This window comes from Aspergillus sydowii (assembly GCF_001890705.1).
Source record: "Aspergillus sydowii CBS 593.65 unplaced genomic scaffold ASPSYscaffold_10, whole genome shotgun sequence".
Lineage (NCBI taxonomy): Eukaryota > Fungi > Ascomycota > Eurotiomycetes > Eurotiales > Aspergillaceae > Aspergillus > Aspergillus sydowii.
In genome coordinates, this window is record NW_024467868.1 from 275,778 (window position 1) to 293,903 (window position 18,126).

An 18,126-nucleotide genomic window follows, 5' to 3' on the forward strand; every position below is an offset into this window, starting at 1 on the left:
CTATCCTGCAGCGCAGGTTGGCTTGTGGCACAGCAGCTGGAGTCTGGGCGCGGTACATTACTAGTTTACTACCGACGTATTGCATTTTTCTTGCGTGGTGATCGTGCAACCTTCTTTTACTTTGACCGTTTGGGCAAGTTTACTCCGGAGTGGTATCATTAAACGGTAAGATAGGGATCGGTGATCAGAAGAGCTTCACGGCAAGTGCAATATCCGAAGTCTCAAGGCGAAGCAGCCGAGTTTGATACAAGCTCCCCAGCAGCCACAATAGTCGATCGCTATCAGGGGACCTCTCTGGGCTGCGACGGTGAGGCTGCGAAGGTCAGGTTTCGGGGAGGTGACGGAGGTCGCGCGGCTGTCGACGGAGCTGGAGCAGGCTCCGGTGGGTTCGACTTCGTGGGTATCCAGGCAGCCAGGCAGCCAGGGGTTCGAAATCGGGACTTGACACGCAGTCACGATTCGCAGCGAGCAAATCCGTGCAGTGCCCAGATCAAAGCTCCGAAACTGGCTTAGTTCTCGCCTAGAGAGTTTCCAAGTTCCAACGCTCACCCCCTTGCAACACCGAGGCAAATCCACCAACCACACGTCCGGAGCATCGAACTGCTGGAGCGGGCGCCAGGCTCATTCTGTTGGGGAATAGCGGCGGCCTTCTAGCGTCTCTGCTGGGGTCTGGACCCTGGTGATTTCACGTGGCGGATTGTCGCCTCCGTCACTCTCACCCTTCGGCCCTTCCCGAGTTTGGCAGCAAAGCCGATACACTAATGCACTCTAGTACCTTCAGTTTCACTAGTAATTTTTCGATATGCTGCTCTCATTCCTCTGCAGCGATCCGCGACTCAGTTTCTCAAGAAACAGAACGGGGTGATAAGGCGGCACACACTGCAGAGTTCACTTGTTGGAATCTCTTCCTGCACTTTCAACCTTCCACAGACCTGGCCCAACCGTTTTCTCTCACCGGGGCCTGCCAAGCAAAGACTGAGTTTAGTATACGGCTACGTAATTTCGATACGGACGCCATCATTTGTGACTTTCGTCGATCATTTATACATAGAAATGTAGAAAGTTAAAGGAAATTTGACATCCATGATATGATGATCCGTGCAGCAGCATGGCAAGATACCGCATGTCTTGTCTTTCTGATATCGATCCATCACGCAAAAAAGGGAAGGAAAACAAAATGAAACTCCCCATCCCTTCACCCGAGGCCGTCTCAAGGGATATGATACTCGAAAACAAGGATGCCGCCTCGTCTTTCCGGTAGCAGTCTCGGACTTCGGAGCTGCATACAGACACAGTATAGTAAGGCGGTCGAAAATGGATCCCTCGCACGACACGCATATTGAGATCAGGGCTTTGGAGAAGCTATCGGCGACTATCGCCTCATACCGGCGTCATCTGGCCGACAGATCTACCGACTCGTTTAATATACCTGCTTCCTCCATCGTCTACGCTATCCTCACAGTCAAACCTTATTTATGGTGGGAATTTGAATGATCCCCCACTACTCCATCTCTTGAGCATCGCATTCGTCGGGCAAAATACCTATCCAAGTAGGAGTCTCTGAATCGTTCAACCGACACATCACCTGCCACCAGACTTTATTGATGATCTGGAAATTGGGAAGTAGATGAACGCCGTTACAGGGATGGAGTCAGGTATGCCGTGGACGGTTGCCGTTTCGACCTGTGCCAATGTCAGGCCTTTACCCTCGACAAGAGGAGCATTCCGGAGTTCCTTCCAATGAGAAAAAAACGCTCCCGGTCTTCAATCCCGGTCGCTCTCCTCATATACTTTGGGTCAACGACATTTTGGGTGGTTCGTCGATGCATCCATGTTCGAGATATATATCTGCACAATGATATAACCGCATGCATCGAAATCCACGAGGCATTTACCAGGAGTGACATAACCAGGAGCCGTGGCAAAAGCATAAACAGGCCCAGTACCCACCGCGTGTCATAATGGATAAACTTCGTGGGTGCTCCATCCTGGCAAAATGAAGCTCGACTCGTTGACTGTCAGTGTCAGTGTCAGTTCTGTTGAGGATGTGGGATGTGGGATATGGCAGGCATGTGGCATGTGCGGCTTCATGGGGCCACAGCAACACCACAACGAACGACACAAACAGGTCAACAAGACAACAACAGACTTGACAAAGCATTAATAAGACTCAGTAGTCTCGGAGTAATGTTCCCTTTCATCGGCCAGCCCGAATCGCTGGGATACGGCTCCTCCGATCGACGACACACTGAAATCCTGACAGGGTTTCAGGATACTAGTTGAGCGATGGCACGATACATACTTCTGTATCATACTTCAAAGTTTACACAAGGTTTGAAACCATCCCACAGGGACACGAGAACTCAAGAATGCTGCTGCACTCGACAGCCATGATCCCTGGAACTCTCGCGTGGATTCGGAAATGTCAAGCGAAAGACAGCCAGACAGGCAGACAGATGTGGGTTCCGCATGCATGGCCCACTTTCCTCTTTTTTTTTTTTTTTACTCCCCTTTCTTTCCGGTTTATTCGTAACGGTTTCTTGCTCCATATCTTAGTAACTTAGTTACGAACCACGTAACTAACTAACTACGTACTGGATGTTTCCGTACTTTACGGTCTTTACCTCATTTGGCTTACTCCGGTCTGCTAGCGACAATCAATCTCCATCCTGAGACTCCAGACCACCGGGCTTTTACTATGAGCGTCAGTGCCACCGGCCTTTTAAGCTTGCGAGGATTGTTCTGAGGATTGAAGGTCGCCATGAGGATCAGGATCACTGGACCAGGATCGGCCGGCCTTTGCCCTTTGGACACCGGCGGTCGAAGAGTCCCGAAGGAATAAGGATTCACTAACTGGACATCATCCGGCCATAGCTCCTGCGCCGCCGCGTGCCCGACACTCTGGTAGCCAGCCTCCTTGTTGGCGGTGTTGCTGAGCTCAGAGCTGTGGGGTGGCTGGGATGACTGAGGAATTCTTGGTCTGTCGGTCTGCCTGTCGTGGTTACTTCCATATGCGGTTGCTCTGGACTAGAAGAATATACTTTGTACAGTGTTGGTGATCTGTGGCTGTTAACCGTGTATAGTAGTAGGAGTGAGCATCTGTATATCACCACCAGAAGGGAAAGCTGTACGACAGAAGCATCCGTTGATGCCTCACCCGCTCAGGCACCCAGTCTCAGTCTCAGACTCAGCTGAATAGCAACGTAAGACATCTCGAATCCGCTAACCTAATCGGCTATAGTTTCCCACGCCGGAAAAAGACAAAAAAGGATAAGTAAATAAAAAGAAAAGAAAAAAAGAGAATGTGGTAAAAAATGAAGATCACCGGCGTGGCAGGCGGGGCTTTACCTGAAGGGGCTTAATTGATTTGCCGTGCCGTGGGAAAGTTTTCTATACGTTCCATGGACGAGACCGAGGTTCAAGCGTGGCGTCTGGACCAATGAGACACAGTGGGTTAGCTGCTCGTAAATTCTGGATTCGGGGCTCATTTCCACCGAAGTTGTTCCAGAGGGAGGGATCGACAACGGGGGACTTGCGCACCAAATTAGGCCCGTACATCATCCTGCCAGGTTCTATACTGGGGGGGAGTTCCACCGCCGTCCATATTCCATAATCCATACTGTCCCACTACTGTCCACCTCGATGGAACTCTAGTCTCTGGGTATTCTGGATATTTGCTGGATAAACGGCTAAATGGGGACAGTGGTGTTGAATGTAGATCTATCTTCAACAACGTTGCAAGGGGCCCTGCCTCGGGTTCGGGTGCGTCGGCTTCTATTTTGGAAAAAAGAGAGGTTCCTGTGTCCACTATTATTGAGGGCCTGAGAGTGCACGGTGTATGCTGAGAAAGGGCTTCATAAATCATAACAGTTGCTTCCAGGGCTATCCGGACCCGCGTTCCTCCGAGGAACGGAGATTGGTGTAGATGTGAGATACTCATGTCGAAAGAAACCGGCTCAGCCACGCAGAGAGGAAGCTTAGCCCTGTGATGAGAGCCCATTAAATGACTTTCGCTTTTCCGATAGAGTATTCGTGTTGGCCGGCGAGCGACTGCTCTTCAAGGCAGGGGGTCGGTCGGTATTCATGCGGCGGGTATTATTAGATGTGATAAGGGCTGCATGAAAAGGAAGTGACTGGTGTTTCAGATTTCTTTCTTACCGCTGCTCCTTTGGTTCCTCGGCTGCAGGCCAGGAACTGCAAATACAAAGTAGTAGATACAGACGAAGGGGTTCCGTGCGCTGGCTCTGTGCTTTGCAGCTTCGCGCAGCAGCTGCATCAAATCATCATTATTGCATGGCTCCAGTCTGCTGCGGGAGGCTTGACTGCTGATGGTGTATTCTTGCGCTTTGTGACCGCCTCTATCCTGACTCTCCATATGCGCCGTGGCTGGCCTCGACTCTCATCACATCTAACTCTATTGTTGGGTTTCTCGTGTTCTCAGAAAAGGTGGTCAAAGCGCCCAATACGAAATTGAACCGCAGAGCCCGAGGTCTGGGATTTGAAGCAAGAATAGTAGCTGCAATGTGCCAAGTGGACGGGTGTGGTACTGGCGATAATCTTGCAGATGGACGGCCCAAGTGTTGAGTTATTTTCCAATATTGTCCGTAATCTGAGGGATCCATCACCTGCTGGGAGCCTGCCACATCTCGGACTGCGCCGGGCATTGCATGTCCTGACTTGATAGACGAGGAATTTGTCGTCGGTTTCGACAATCGCGGCTATTTTCCGCGGGCGTTGGTTTCAAGGCACTATTCCAACGCACTGGAGGCTGCCAGGCAAATACTTAATCATCCACCAAGTTGCCTCCTGCATGAGGTATCGTAGAGCCGGTGGTCCTATCCTGCATATCTTCGGAGGTTCCAAGGTGCTCCGGCTGACCTGAGCATGCATCCTGGCTTTCGATCTTTTCCCAGATCGATCCGAAAGTTGGAGTACCTTTTGAAGTATATGACTCACAGTATACTGCCGTCCTTGGCTTCTCCATATCTGCGGCATATACAGAACTTGATGGAGTGCAACCATTCATCCGGCGATACAGTCTGTCCTTCGGTGAAGGAGTTGGCTGGAGACAATCCTTCCTCTTCACAAATGGTAACTTGCAGCTGGGGCACTCTGCTTTGGATCCTGAGGGTACCAATGCCTGCCCTTCCCAACCCTCCTGTTTACCTCGCTTATCGACCGTCAGGTTTCTTACTCGAGGTTGTGGCCTTGATCTCCGTCAAACTATCTTCTTGGGGAACGGAGCGGCTGCCACGAGGAGTATGACCTTCTCCGGAAGGATTATTGCGTGGTGACAAACACTGCGCCGTTGTAACACCAGCAATCATGCATGTGCCTCGAATAGATGTCTGCTATGGAGAGCAATCGGCTCTGGAGTCGAGGGACAACCCTGGAATAGATTACCAGACGCTTGGGAGGAGTCGAACGGTTCCATATGCCCGCATTTCCTTTGCATCACCTGGCCAAAACAGCCCAATCACTCCCCCATGCCGAGAGTCGGCCATTACTAACTAGCCATTCAATGACTACATTGCACGATCGCGGGGCCTCCGTCGAAAGGCATATCGAAAGCCTTCGGAGGACGGAGTTAAGAGTGATGCATTTATTTTGTTGCAGGGTTTGTGTTGTAGAGAAGTCAGCCCATGCATATCCGACGCGGGGGCCACCCAAGTACGCTTGACGGATCCTGCGCTGCTTGCAAGTTTCGCTTGTTTCCTGTGTGATAAGCCGCCTGGAATCCTGCAGTCCATGCTGGCAGGCAAGCACCAGGCCTCATGATTTACCATACAGAAGACTACTGCCGCATCAAGTTAGATTGGCCGCCACCGCTGTGAAATGCGAGAAAAATCAGTCAAAACGTAGATGGATGGAGCGACAAGTCAACCCGCTGCCCCTCTGCGTATTGGACCTCTAGCCCCGCCATGGATTCCCACGATGGCGTCAGCCCTGATACTGGCCTCGCAGTCTTGTACTTGGAGGCGTGGGAGCGACCTCGCGAAAACCTGAAATTGGTTCTTTGTCCCACGCAGACGTAAGCTTCGCGAACATCAGAAGCCGTGAAATCATACCCTCGTTCATCGCCATATGGCTCAACGGTTTTCAACTCGCAAAATATCGCACCAATCAGTCTTCGTCCCCCGCACACCCCGAGTGGCGATGGCTTTGTCGATCTGCCTCCTGGAGCAAATCAGTGGGGACGCAGCAGGTGAGCATCGTGGACCCAGACCGGCATTTGGAGGCGCAAGATCAGGACGCTCTCTGTGTGTCGTGGCAATCCCACGCCCGGGACAATAAAGTTGAGAGGAGGGGGGCCAATGGTCATCCACTGCGAGCGAGTAGCGGCGGCCGCGGTATTGACGCCCAACATCAACCATTCTCCGGCTCACCAGCCCTGTTGATTGGCAAGTTAAAATTCCGACCCAGATTGACCATGCGTTTCGTGGGCGATCCGCCACGGAAATGCCCGATTGCTGTCCCAGCCAGAATGCACCAGGAGATAAAAAGAAGGGGCCAGAATGATCAGATCGCCAATCAACATCGATGATCACCGGCGTTTTCGCGCTTTGATTTTCAAGCCTGCAGGATTAGCTTCCCCTCGTCCACTTTTCCGAGAGCGGTTGGTGGCCTGGTAGGCTGGGATGCCTCATCGCCGCAAGTTGAGTCGCATTCTGAGCCTGAGGTCTGTACAGATCCTCCTGAGATGGCTCCTCCCTGCTGCATGTTTGTAAGTGTTGGATGTTGGTTGGCTGTGCAGACCCCCCAGGGCTCAGTCTGCCATCCCACGCCGTGAGCACACCGTAACACCGCCCACACGCTCAAACCCATACACGTCGGAACAGTAAAAGTCAAATCCTGGAGGCGTGAGACACTGTTGCGTGATCAACCATCAGATACAAGAGGTTTCTCGAATCTGCTCTTGCTGCTTGCGCGCCTTGCATGGCAGATTGACTCACCTAGACTCGCCGTGATGACTCGTTGAGAGATCTGGAGAAATGCCCTGAAACTGCATAGCCAGCAACCGGTTCTTCGATTATGCATAGTCTCCTCTCCTGTCACAACCTCTTGCATTGTGATGCCTGAGTCACACCTCGCTGCGACATTTCGAGTCGCAGGGGTCGCCTGCGCTTACGGTCAACGCCTCAGCAACGAAAAATTCACGGCTCTGACCCCCGTCTGGCCAAACCTTGACATTGTCTGACTTCGCCTTGTCCAGAGGCTGATCAAATAACAATAAGACAGCATGCACTAGCAGTCTCAGGAGTGTCGCACTGGCCCTGCGGGCCGGGGCGCATGCTGGAGTTGTCGCTCCTGGAGAGCACGTTTGGGGGGTGTAGTATATCGTGTTCCCAGTCAATAGCAGCGCAACTAAAACCTGAATTTGTCAAAAAATTACCCATGTTAATTTGTCCGCAACGTATCAAACATCCGTTCATCCGATCGATGTGCTGTTCGTTGTTGGTTTTGCCTTGTGACCACTGAGTACCGTGGGTTTCTCAGCACCGTTCTGATAGCGCGGGTCAAACGGCGTGCGAAGGGGCTGGGATCCCTCCGAAGAATAGATCTGATGTAGGCAACTATTCGAACTGATGTTGGATTGTAGTGACATTCTTGTATTGGGGTGCAGTCAACTTGAATAGTAAAATTTGGATTGAATCATATGTATATACATATATATATATAGTGTTGATGCTGTATCGTTCGCCAGAAAGCTCAGAATTGTATTTTGTGTAAATGTACCGTGTTCTACCGCTTTCTATATGTGCTTTTATTTCGTTGGGACCATATGTATGTATATATATATATATACACACTCTGCGTTAGGTCGTCAATCGTCAACTCGTCGTGTTTTGTAGATACCATTCGGGTGTCGTAGCCGTCTATGCGTCTAAGTTCAAGCTCTCCAGAATCTGGTCGAGCTTCTCCATCAAAATCTGGTAGTTTATTGCATCTTTGCTGAATTCATCTTCCGCAATCGCCCCGTCCAAGGTCCTGATGTCAGGGCCATGACTCTGTCCATTCGCAGCCGGAGGCTCAAGCAATCGTTCATTATCAGCTGGTAGATGACCGTTTGATGAGATATGAATTTCTTCGACTGCGCTGGTGACCTTGTCGATGTTTTCATCACCGACCTTTTGGTCCGCAGCTTGCTGCTGTGCCGTTTCCTCCATCATCTCTTCAATTCCGGCATCGTCAAACCGTAGCCTAAACCGTTCGTTGAGATAAAACCGGATATCATCTAACAGCTCGATAGAATCGGTCTCTTGTCGTCCCTGGATACGGGATGCTGATTCCTGGATCAGCTCTGCAAATTCCGGAGAATCTATATATGCCTCAAGACGGTAGGCCAAGTAGCGAGCAGCGAATTCCTCCAGCCGTTGAACTCGGGTCATCCACCCGGCACGGAGAATGCCGTAAATATCAATGTCGTCATCCACGTCTCCCTTAGTCCTCGCGGCTTCTGCTTGTGACATGTTACCACTGCCGAGCGTACTAATCAAAACAGCGGCCTTGGTCTTGAGCTTCTCGATGAAGAGCATATCCGCCGCGAATAGCACTTCAACTGCAATATCAAGTGGAAAGTCTGCTCTTTCGGTGTAAAGGAAAGTTAAGATGATTTCCAGCACGTCTGGCGAGCAATCGACGGGAATGATGTGCAAATGTTCCTTCATGTGGGCTTCGCGGAAGGGTGAATTGAACATGGTCTGAAAGAATTCGGACCGCAGTAGCATCGCCCGATGACAGGGAAACAGAACCGACTTTTGTGAAGAACTAGCAGCACCAGAGGCCCCAGTCTTATTAGTATGCTCACCATCATGGTCGTCCTCGGGAAGCTCGTCGGCCTGCAGCAAGACATCTGCAAAGATCGGGTTGTCATGATCCCATTTCACATCACCGACCTTGGACGTCTCGATCTCTATTTTATGCTTGAGGACGTTTTCTCGGAACCATCCTTCGAGCTGGTCTCGCCCCCGCGCAATCTCGGTCGTTCTCCTTTGGCGTGCTAGCCTTCTGTCACCGGCGTCTATTATGCTGTCGACGAGACTGCTAATTTCCAAGTATTTGGCAATCTTGTCGATTCCAGCAAATACTTCGGATTCAGTAAATCCTGTTCCGGGACCGCTTCTTAAATCCCGAGGAGGCTCTCCTAAGTATAGGTATTTGATCGCTGTGCCAAAGGCTTGTGGTGGGATAGTACTAGGAAGCTTCCATGTTGTTGTTCCAGGGGAAACTTGTAGTTTTTGATGGAAGTATGGCGATCGAGCGGCCAGAACAAACTTGTGCAAGTATAGAGTTTCTTCGCCCGTAGCCACCTCTATGTCTGACGTTTTGGGCTGCTCCCGCACCAAAAGCGAAGCTGTATGGGCAGCAAGTGGCTGGAGAGGATCGGTAGATTTTGAATAATCGTATTCGAGCAGCAGATTCCTGATGCGGTCGTTCAATGCGTTATATAAGCATCTGGTGAGAGACAGCTAAGTTAGCGGGAACACTAGGCATAACCGGACGAAAAGTAATATTGGCTAAAGGCACCTTTCACCCTGGAAGGTATCTCGTTCACATAGAGCACCAGACTCTAGGAGTAGCTGGGCGACCTCGTAGTGGCCACAAAGACTCGCCTAAACGCTCACCAGTTACTACTTGATCCAATGTTGATGGCACGGACAACACGGGAGTCACTAACCAGAATCAAGGGGGTGTAATCATAATGATCCCGTGCATTTATATTGACCCCCTCAGTGATTTTCTCTTGACAAACCTTAAGGTCCCCCTTACGACACGCCTCGCAGAGCTCCCGAAACGGCTCGCTGAGGTCGAGAGGGTTGTCGTCGATAATGGTTCCCTCCTTAATCAGCTTCTTCTCATTGTGCAGGCTGATTTCCAATTGGTCCTTGCGCAGAACTGTGTTGTCTCCCATTGTGAAGAAGTTGCGTCTTGCTCGATGGTGGCGGAGGATAAGAGCAAATGCGGGACCAGACGATCGCGGGCTTGCTTATCGATAAGAATAGTCACATGACAGTTAGACGCCGGCGTGTTTGGATGAGCCTCGGGGATTCCGTTGGTAAGGGCATAATGGCAAAGCTATCGAATTTATTATATTATAAAGTACAGATGCACCAGACTAATAATTGGACCCCTGAAGACCGCGGTGGACGTGCGAGAAGGGATGCAGGAATGTGTTATTGAAGGTCCAGAGGGATGAACGGGTGATCTTCTCCAACACCGGCCGGGGACCTCACCGCCTGCCAGATAAAGATAGGGCCGTGGCAGCGCGCCGTTGCTCAGCAACAGGATCCGCTCTAAACATTCGCTTCCCTCCACGCTTCCATACCGTGACTTCTTGAAAGCTTCAACCTTCTCAATGATACAATTCGAGCTCTGAAACTACTAACTTAGCAGGCATCGCCACATCTGGAACGTGTCGTCAATGAGCCAGGAACCCCTCCTGTCCATTCCTCTCTTATTTTTCTCTTTAATTACCTACATCCCCCACAGCGACAATCGTTTCCTCCTCAACAGCCGCAATGGCAATTGCACTGGCCGAGGCAGACAAGTATGAAGTGCTGGAGAAAATTGGTACTTGCTTCCGTCACCATCTGCAAAAGGATGTTGTTGAAACCGTCGTTCTAACTATCGCTGTTTAGGTTGCGGTTCCTTCGGGATCATTCGCAAAGTGAAGCGGAAAACAGATGGCTTCGTATGGTAACCCGTCAACCCTGATGCTATCAAAATACTTATGTGAAACTCGTTTTAGATACTCTGCCGGAAAGAAATCAACTACATCAAGATGTCGCAGAAAGAGAGGGAGCAGTTGACGGCCGAGTTCAACATCCTCAGCTCTCTCCGGCATCCAAACATCGTCGCCTACTACCACCGCGAGCACCTCAAAGCAAGTCAGGACTTGTACCTTTACATGGAGTACTGCGGTGGTGGGGACCTCAGCATGGTCATCAAGAATTTGAAGCGAACAAACAAATACGCAGAGGAGGACTTCGTCTGGCGCATCCTAACCCAGCTCGTAACCGCCCTATACCGCTGTCACTATGGTTCAGATCCGGCGGATGTTGGGTCAAATTTGTTGGGACCTGCTGCAAAGCCCTCTGGCCTCAAAGGCAAGCAAGCTCAGATGACCATTTTGCACCGTGATCTGAAGCCCGAGAATATCTTCCTGGGTTCAGACAATGCTGTCAAGCTAGGTGATTTTGGGCTGTCCAAATTGATGCACTCTCACGACTTTGCGTCGACCTATGTGGGGACTCCGTTTTACATGTCACCGGAGATATGCGCTGCCGAGAAATACACATTGCGTTCGGATATTTGGGCCGTTGGCTGTATCATGTACGAACTTTGCCAGCGAGAGCCACCTTTCAATGCGCGTACGCACATTCAGCTCGTCCAGAAGATTCGCGAGGGAAAATTTGCCCCCCTCCCTGATTTCTATTCCTCAGAACTGAAGAATGTCATCGCGAGCTGCCTCCGCGTCAATCCCGACCACCGCCCGGATACGGCCTCTCTGATCAACACACCCGTCATTCGCCTGATGCGTAAGGAGGTTGAGCTTAGTAGCCTATCCAGGACGGTACGGAAGCGGGAAGAAGTCACTTTACAAAAGGCAAAGGATGTAGAGCAAGGTTTTGCTAAGCTCGAAAAGGAAAAGCAGCAAATTCGAGCCGACCTTGAGAATTCCATTCGGCGGGAGTGGGAAGTGAAGGCGAGGTTGGAGATTGACCGCCAAGTCCAAAGCGAGTTGGACAAACTCCGCAAAAGGTTTGAATGTGAGGTCCAGGACCGCGTTTCCCAGGAAGTCGAAAAGCAAAGACGAACTGTCAATTTCCGCGAGGATGTCAGCATTCATTCTAGCGCCCACGGTTCCCAGACTTCAACTAGCAACAGTGACGACTCAGACTACCCTTCAAGTACAGACATCAGTCAATTGTCAGTTGAGTCGCCCTCGAGCAGGGGCGGCCGACCCCAGAAGAAGGAGTCACGAACCCCGTTTACTCGCTCGAAAACGGTTGTTGATTCACCAATGGACGTTCAGATGGCAGAGCCATCTCCCATATCGATCGCGTCCCTTTCTTTGTCTCCACGACGCACCTCAAACACTTACTCAGGCAAGAATATCTTTGCTGAAGGAGAAAGGAAGCGGCCCAAGTTCGAACCAACCATGACATCGGACGATGAAGATGACACACCCGAACTCCCGTCGCCTACTCGCCCGAAGGTCAAGCCTGATCCTTTCAAGGCTCCTTCTCGCCCTCTTCTCCGTCAAAACACAACCGCGTTAATGCAGAAGCTCAGTACCCAGCCTCCCATCTTCCCTGCGAACTCATCAAGACTACCCCAGGTCTCAGGCTCCGGTCAGCCTGATGACCGTCAGAGGGAATCGAAGTCGCGGTCACCCCATCGGCGGTTGTCGAAGATTCCATCGTCGGCCAACCTGGCTGCTGATGCGGGATCGCCGACTCGTAAGAGTGCCATGAAAACGAGCCCGACCAAGTCGAACGGTGGTGGTGAGGAGATGTTTAAGGCTGTAATGCAGCGCAACATGGGCGGCAGGACGCTGGTGGAGCTTGCCCAAGCACGCGCAGGAGGCCGTCCAATGGATGAAGTCAAACGCTGCGCCAGCGATCCGCGCGTAGGAGCCTGTGCTGCCCCGTTGAAGTCTTCCTCTGATCGTGAACCTCCCGCGGTATGGGACCCAGAACGAGATGAAATGCCGAGTCCCTTCCTGGCCCGAGGAAGGAAGGTGATTCGCAACTTGAGGTGAACTTTACCTCAGAATTGCCCTATTTTTGGGCGCGTCACTCATTTTANTACTATGCTTAATCGCATAATCCTGCAAAACAGCTGCAACCTTTGGGTATGCGGCCGGTCTGATGTTCTCCTTTTGACGGTTGACCCGCAAAGGCATTTGGACTTTTTCTTGGGTTTATTGTTGGCCGAGGCCTCTGGATCCCCGTTCGACAATATAATAATAAGTCATTTCTTGGAGTTAAGGTTGGGTGGTATACATTCTGAGAGCGAAAGACCATGCAAGGCATGGGCACTGATGCATTTCCTTGCGCTGCTGCATCTTTGTTGAGACTTGTCCTTTCTTTCCCCGTGATTCATCCAGCACACTTTCTTTTGTTTAATGCAGTGATGACCTTTCCATACTTGTTTTGCCTGTACAGCCACTTGCATCTGATTTGAGCCATGCTCCATGCTCTCGTTGGGGTAAGACTTCCAGAACTTGGTTGATCGAGCTTCTTCCCTCAAGTAACCACTGGACGACGCGTCCGCTCGTTTAGACTTTCCTGTTTCTTAATTTTTTTTTTTTTTTTGTCTTACCCACCGGTGTTGAATGGGCGGCGTTTATACTATGGATCCTGGATCTTGGATTAGTGGTGTTTCATGGGGAGTTGATGTATGTATGTACGCGTGTGCCTGTGCATACTGGATTTCAAGCAAATAGATCACTTTGAGAACCAGCCCAGTTTCTTAATCACATACTCCGTACGTACCGGTTTTCGACCCCAGATAAAGCGGCCAGGTCTAATCCGCAATAGGCTAGCGAGCATCGTGGGGAAGTCACCTGATTTGGATTTCTCCGGACGGCGTCACTGTCCGAGTTACTTAGTAGATGTTGGCATTGGCCCCAGTGACCGGCATCTGACGCATCCGACCAAGTATATCGATGCTGTGACTGCTGGAAATGGGCCCTCCGTCCAGCCACACCCGCAGCCCCAGCGCGCAATCGCCAGCAAAATGCGCCACCCGAGCCTGCGATCAATGCAGGCTGCGCAAGACCAGGGTAAGAGACCCGCCGTTCTACATGCGCCAACCGCGTGGGGCATTGCTTAGAAAGATATATACAGTGCAGCCTATCTCGACCGTGCGGGCTATGCGTTTCAATGGGGTTTGAGTGCACATTTTTAAGACCGCAGAAGAAGCGAGGTCCACCTGCACAGTGAGTGTAGCACTTCCTTGTCTTCTGCTAGAGCGCAGGACGTGCTAATGCTGGGAAGCCGGGTGTCACAAATCCGACAGCAGCAGGACCAGTCTAGGAGGACTGGGAGTAGGGCTGACTTGACTTTTTTGACTGAGACTGAACCCCATGCTCCACCTACTGTATCGTCGCTGAGTCCAAACCCACTGGAATCTGCAGCTGGAGGTCAAGTCCTTTTGCCGCAGTCGGACCAACAGCACCAGGCGAGTCACTATAGTGACCCGTCTAGAAAGGATTACGACACTGGTCTCTTGGGTAGCGGCACTGCTGCTGCACCGGCTTGGAATGGGACCCCCGAGCTCGAGTACTGGCTGCCGGACAGCTTCAGCTCACAGCCCTATCCATCGTTCGGCTTCCAGGGCAGCAACATATTCGTCAAGCAGAGTCTACCTCCTATAATCGACGAGAATGTTGATGTTGGGCTCGGCAACTCAGCGCCGTTTATGCCAAATGACAATCTCATGGGAGTTCGCCATGCGGGGGACGTCGGTGCACTGCAGACCGAATTCTGGCCGTCATATATCAACGAACCCAGTATCATCCCTTGGATAGATGTTTATTTTGACCGACTTCACCCGACCCTCCCCGTTCTCAACAGATCTTCCCTCTTCACACGAATCGTCCAACAAGAACACCGCCGCAATCCGCAATTCGGCGCAATGATTCTTTCTCTCTGCGCCTTCTCACTGACGCAGCCGATAGATATCAGCGAGCGCCCAACTTCCTCATCGCGTGCGGACCAGGCCAAGGTGCTGGTAACTGAAGCAACGCGAATGCGAACATCGTCCGACTTTGGCGAGAATCCATCGATCGAAGCTGTCTTATCCAGTTTCTTTCTATTTGGGTATCTATTCGGAAGCAACCAGCATAATGCAGCCCGACTCCGGCTTCGAGAGGCCATGGATCTCGCGTCGACTTTGGGACTGAACAACCCAGCGACGTATGCCGACTGCTCCACGGAGGAGAAGGGGCTTTGGTTGAGGACGTATTTGGTCTTGTCCGTGACAGAAAGGTGCCCCTAACTTATTATCTCCCTTTGTATACCTTGTATTACTTTCTCAGTCGTCAAAGGACTAACTAGGAAGCAGAGCCTACGCCCTCCAACGCCAACACCCCATAAGCTTCACGGGCCGCCCCCTCGACATAATCCGCGCAGCCGACGAAATCCGAAACGCAACGCAGCGCTTAGTCTCTGGCATAATCGTGCATACGGAAAAAGACGCCGCGGGAATGATGGGTCTCGCGCTGCTGATGGAGATTTTCGACGCCATCGACGAGGATATCCTCATTTGCTGGAACGCGCGGTGCAATATCTCGACCAAGCACGGGGACGGGAAATGCCACATTCTGACAGAGGCTAAGGCGCTTAGCATATACCAGAATCTGGCTCGGGTTAGCGATGCCAGTCGGTATAGGTGTGGCGGGAGGAACAGTGATCGGTTTGAGCCGGAGTTTTTGGACGAGAGTCGACGAAACAGTTACAGGGGGGATGATCACACTAATGACCAAACAACCAGCACGAATACGTCGCAGCGAGCGCTGTTGCCATCAAGAGGAAATGGAGACGGGGAGGATAGGGAGGATATTAACAACGAAGCCCGGATCTTACGAGACTTTGTCTTCCTCTCAGAGACACAGTGCGCCGATATACTGGTGACGCAGAAATGGGTCCAGGACAGACTATGGAATCTGTGCTTCAGCCATGGACTATTATCATCCCAACCGCAACCCCTACACCCGGGACTCAGTTTCGGTTACGCACAGCAGAATGCCGAAAAGGCATTGAGATTATGCCGTTTGCTACGGATTAGTGCGCTTGAAGCGCATGGGGTTGGAATTGTGAGTATACGACTACACTACGCTTTTATTTTTTTCAGACAGTGACTGACAGATGCAGATTGAGAAGCTGTACAACATCGCTACCAGCGCGCTCTTGACAGCACATAGTGATCCCGGTCGTGCAGAGGGCAGCTTACAGATGTCCGAGTCAATGCGGGCGCTCGCAGGCCATTACATGAAGCTCATGCAGACGCTGCGCGGCGGGAACCATCCTTACGTCGCACAGTATAAAGCGAACCTTGCGTCTTTTGGCTGGGTTGAAGGTAGCAATAATAACGCATGGGCATGAAGTTCATGATTTTATGATTTCTTCAAGTTAGTGTACATATCCAGTACGACAAAAGTATATACGTATACAAGTTACGGTATTCTAGCTATTCTAGGCGGCCATAGCTTTAGACGCAGCAGGCTTCGCCCCCGTGCTAGTCTGATATCCTCGCCACTTCCACATCGGAATCTTAGCATCATACATCTCGTCCACCTCGGCAAATGTCCGGCCCTTGGTTTCCGGCATATAGAAGTAAACAAACACCAGAACGCAAGCCATGCAGCCCGCAAACACAAGGTACGTCTTGGCCCCGAGGTTCGCCGCATCGGCAGACGTAAGCTGCGGAACCGCAAAGGTCGTGATGACCGCGCTGGTCTGCGCGCACGCAATCGTATACGCCATGGTATGGTTCCGCAGTTTGGGCGTCGCGATCTCGGCCGGCATCAGCGCGGATAGGGAGTAGAAGCCGGCGCCCCAGAAGAAGTTGAAGATGAAGCCGAGGGCTGCGATTGCGAGGACGATGTTTGTGCTTTTGTCCGTGTAGAAGGCGAGTGCGCCGGCGGCGATGTCGATGAGGAGGAGGACGGTCATGCCCACAAAGGCCGTTGGGCGGCGGCCGGCGCGGTCGATGACGAGGGGCGCGGCGATGGTGCCGGCGAGTGTGCAGCAGGAGGCGATGACGGTGAAGGTGAATGCGTCGCCGACGCCGATCTGGGTGAGGAAGACGGTGGTGTAGGTGGTTGAGAGGATGATGCCGGAGATCTGGTTGAGGGAGTAGAAGGAGCCGGCTGTCAGGGTGCGCTTGAGGTTTGCGCGGTCGAAGATTTCCCAGAATCGGATGTTTGCTGTGAGGGCGCGCTCGTTCTCCTCGCAGGCTTGCATGACGCGCAGCTCGTCGGCGACCTGGAAGTCTGAGAAGCCGCGTATCTTGCGCAGGTTGGCGTGGGCTTCTGCTGCGCGGCCCTTGCTGACGAGCCACTGGGGGCTTTCGGGGAGGGGGATGGTCACGACGAGGATCAGGGCTGGGAGGGCGCATTGGATCGCCAGCGGGATCATGTACTGGCGCCTGTCGGCGAGCTTCTGGGTGGCGTCGACGGTGACGGTGGAGATGACGCCGGCCACCATGGAGAGGATGTTGATGGATGTCACACTGCGGCCGCGCATGGACGGGGGCACGACCTCGGAGAGATAGAGGGGGGCAGTGGCATTAGCAACCCCGATGGCAATGGCGTTCAGGAAGCGGCCGATGACGAACTCGGCGACGTTTCTGGCGAAGAGCTGTAGAAAGCCGCCCCCAATGGAGAGGATGTAGGCGCCGATGAGAGGCCACTTGCGGCCAAAATGGTTGTTCAGCGGCGATGCGACGATGCCGCCAAAGATAGAGCCGACGAGGGGAACAGAGAAGATCAGGTTTTGGTTGCGTGCAGTCAGGACTAGAGAGCCATCGACGGGGTTGGGGCCTTGGAACGTTTGGACCTGGTGGTGGTTAGGGCTTGCACGAGATACTATACAGAGGGGGGTTCGTACAAACTCGCTCAGGGCTGCCAGAGGAGAGATGACCTTGTCGTCAAATCCAAAGACGAACGAAGCAGACCCAAAGGCAACACACGCCAGGATCAGCAGCGCATTGACAGCGCCTTTTTCCGGCTCTGTCTGGCTGTTGGGGGCTTCAACGCCGTCGATATGCCAGCTCTGCGCAGGCTTCTCAGCGGTAGCCAGCTCGTGGTCGACTTTCTCAGACGCCATTGTATGAGAGCAGGGCTGCAGATATTTCAGATATTTTGGCAATTGCAAAGATCACGAAGAAAACGGTCTTGCTTTGCTGAGCAGAGACCTGGAGCACAGTCTTTCCGACATCAGGGCACCGTCTTTATATAAGACCTGGGGAGACGAGCACTCTGGGGTCGGTCCGCGCTGGGGTGAGTCCTCGTGGCGCTCTGGATCCCCAATTTCTCCGCAGAATTCCTGGACCATGCGAGCTGTTTCTCCGGCAATCCTCCGCCCCAGATCTGCTCATCGGGCCGTTGTGGCT

General features: G+C 52.2%; 8 protein-coding genes across 8 annotated transcripts; 2 read left to right on the top strand and 6 right to left on the bottom strand.

Annotated features, from left to right (window-relative positions):
* Positions 1 to 1,516: 1,516 nt before the first annotated feature.
* ASPSYDRAFT_391619 (uncharacterized protein) lies at positions 1,517 to 2,265 on the bottom strand. Its single transcript, XM_040845841.1, has 2 exons — positions 2,150 to 2,265; positions 1,517 to 2,015 (listed from the first exon to the last, which is right to left on the bottom strand). Exons 1-2 carry the CDS (start codon positions 2,159 to 2,161, stop codon positions 1,695 to 1,697), a joined length of 333 nt encoding a protein of 110 aa, XP_040699713.1. The 5' UTR covers positions 2,162 to 2,265; the 3' UTR covers positions 1,517 to 1,694.
* Positions 2,266 to 2,634: 369 nt separating this feature from the next.
* Positions 2,635 to 3,618, bottom strand: ASPSYDRAFT_33919 (uncharacterized protein; the record flags this gene model as incomplete). The annotated part of the gene is made up of 2 exons (XM_040845162.1): positions 2,635 to 3,027; positions 3,397 to 3,618. The coding sequence occupies 2 exons, from the start codon at positions 3,616 to 3,618 to the stop codon at positions 2,635 to 2,637; spliced, it is 615 nt and encodes a 204-aa protein (XP_040699714.1).
* Positions 3,619 to 5,937: 2,319 nt separating this feature from the next.
* On the bottom strand, positions 5,938 to 6,575 carry ASPSYDRAFT_1158128 (uncharacterized protein; the record flags this gene model as incomplete). Its single annotated transcript, XM_040840041.1, has 1 exon — positions 5,938 to 6,575. A coding segment is annotated over one exon (486 nt), but the record flags the coding sequence as incomplete, so codon positions are not given.
* On the bottom strand, positions 6,571 to 7,606 carry ASPSYDRAFT_33920 (uncharacterized protein; the record flags this gene model as incomplete). Its single annotated transcript, XM_040845163.1, has 4 exons — positions 6,571 to 6,714; positions 6,797 to 6,868; positions 7,088 to 7,372; positions 7,484 to 7,606. The coding sequence occupies 4 exons, from the start codon at positions 7,604 to 7,606 to the stop codon at positions 6,571 to 6,573; spliced, it is 624 nt and encodes a 207-aa protein (XP_040699716.1).
* A 271-nt stretch (positions 7,607 to 7,877) lies between these two features.
* On the bottom strand, positions 7,878 to 9,913 carry ASPSYDRAFT_92114 (ankyrin repeat and BTB/POZ domain protein; the record flags this gene model as incomplete). Its single annotated transcript, XM_040852609.1, has 3 exons — positions 7,878 to 9,456; positions 9,529 to 9,614; positions 9,680 to 9,913. The coding sequence occupies 3 exons, from the start codon at positions 9,911 to 9,913 to the stop codon at positions 7,878 to 7,880; spliced, it is 1,899 nt and encodes a 632-aa protein (XP_040699717.1).
* Positions 9,914 to 10,520: 607 nt separating this feature from the next.
* Positions 10,521 to 12,766, top strand: nimA (serine/threonine protein kinase nimA; the record flags this gene model as incomplete). Its single annotated transcript, XM_040842627.1, has 3 exons — positions 10,521 to 10,572; positions 10,641 to 10,693; positions 10,751 to 12,766. The coding sequence occupies 3 exons, from the start codon at positions 10,521 to 10,523 to the stop codon at positions 12,764 to 12,766; spliced, it is 2,121 nt and encodes a 706-aa protein (XP_040699718.1).
* Positions 12,767 to 13,616: 850 nt separating this feature from the next.
* On the top strand, positions 13,617 to 16,160 carry ASPSYDRAFT_391084 (CeGAL family transcription factor). The gene is made up of 5 exons (XM_040845832.1): positions 13,617 to 13,792; positions 13,857 to 13,948; positions 14,007 to 14,999; positions 15,076 to 15,826; positions 15,885 to 16,160. Exons 1-5 carry the CDS (start codon positions 13,694 to 13,696, stop codon positions 16,113 to 16,115), a joined length of 2,166 nt encoding a protein of 721 aa, XP_040699719.1. The 5' UTR covers positions 13,617 to 13,693; the 3' UTR covers positions 16,116 to 16,160.
* Positions 16,161 to 16,205: 45 nt separating this feature from the next.
* Positions 16,206 to 17,840, bottom strand: ASPSYDRAFT_157598 (uncharacterized protein; the record flags this gene model as incomplete). Its single annotated transcript, XM_040842656.1, has 2 exons — positions 16,206 to 17,570; positions 17,622 to 17,840. 2 exons carry the CDS (start codon positions 17,838 to 17,840, stop codon positions 16,206 to 16,208), a joined length of 1,584 nt encoding a protein of 527 aa, XP_040699720.1.
* Between the last annotated feature and the right edge of the window lie 286 nt (positions 17,841 to 18,126).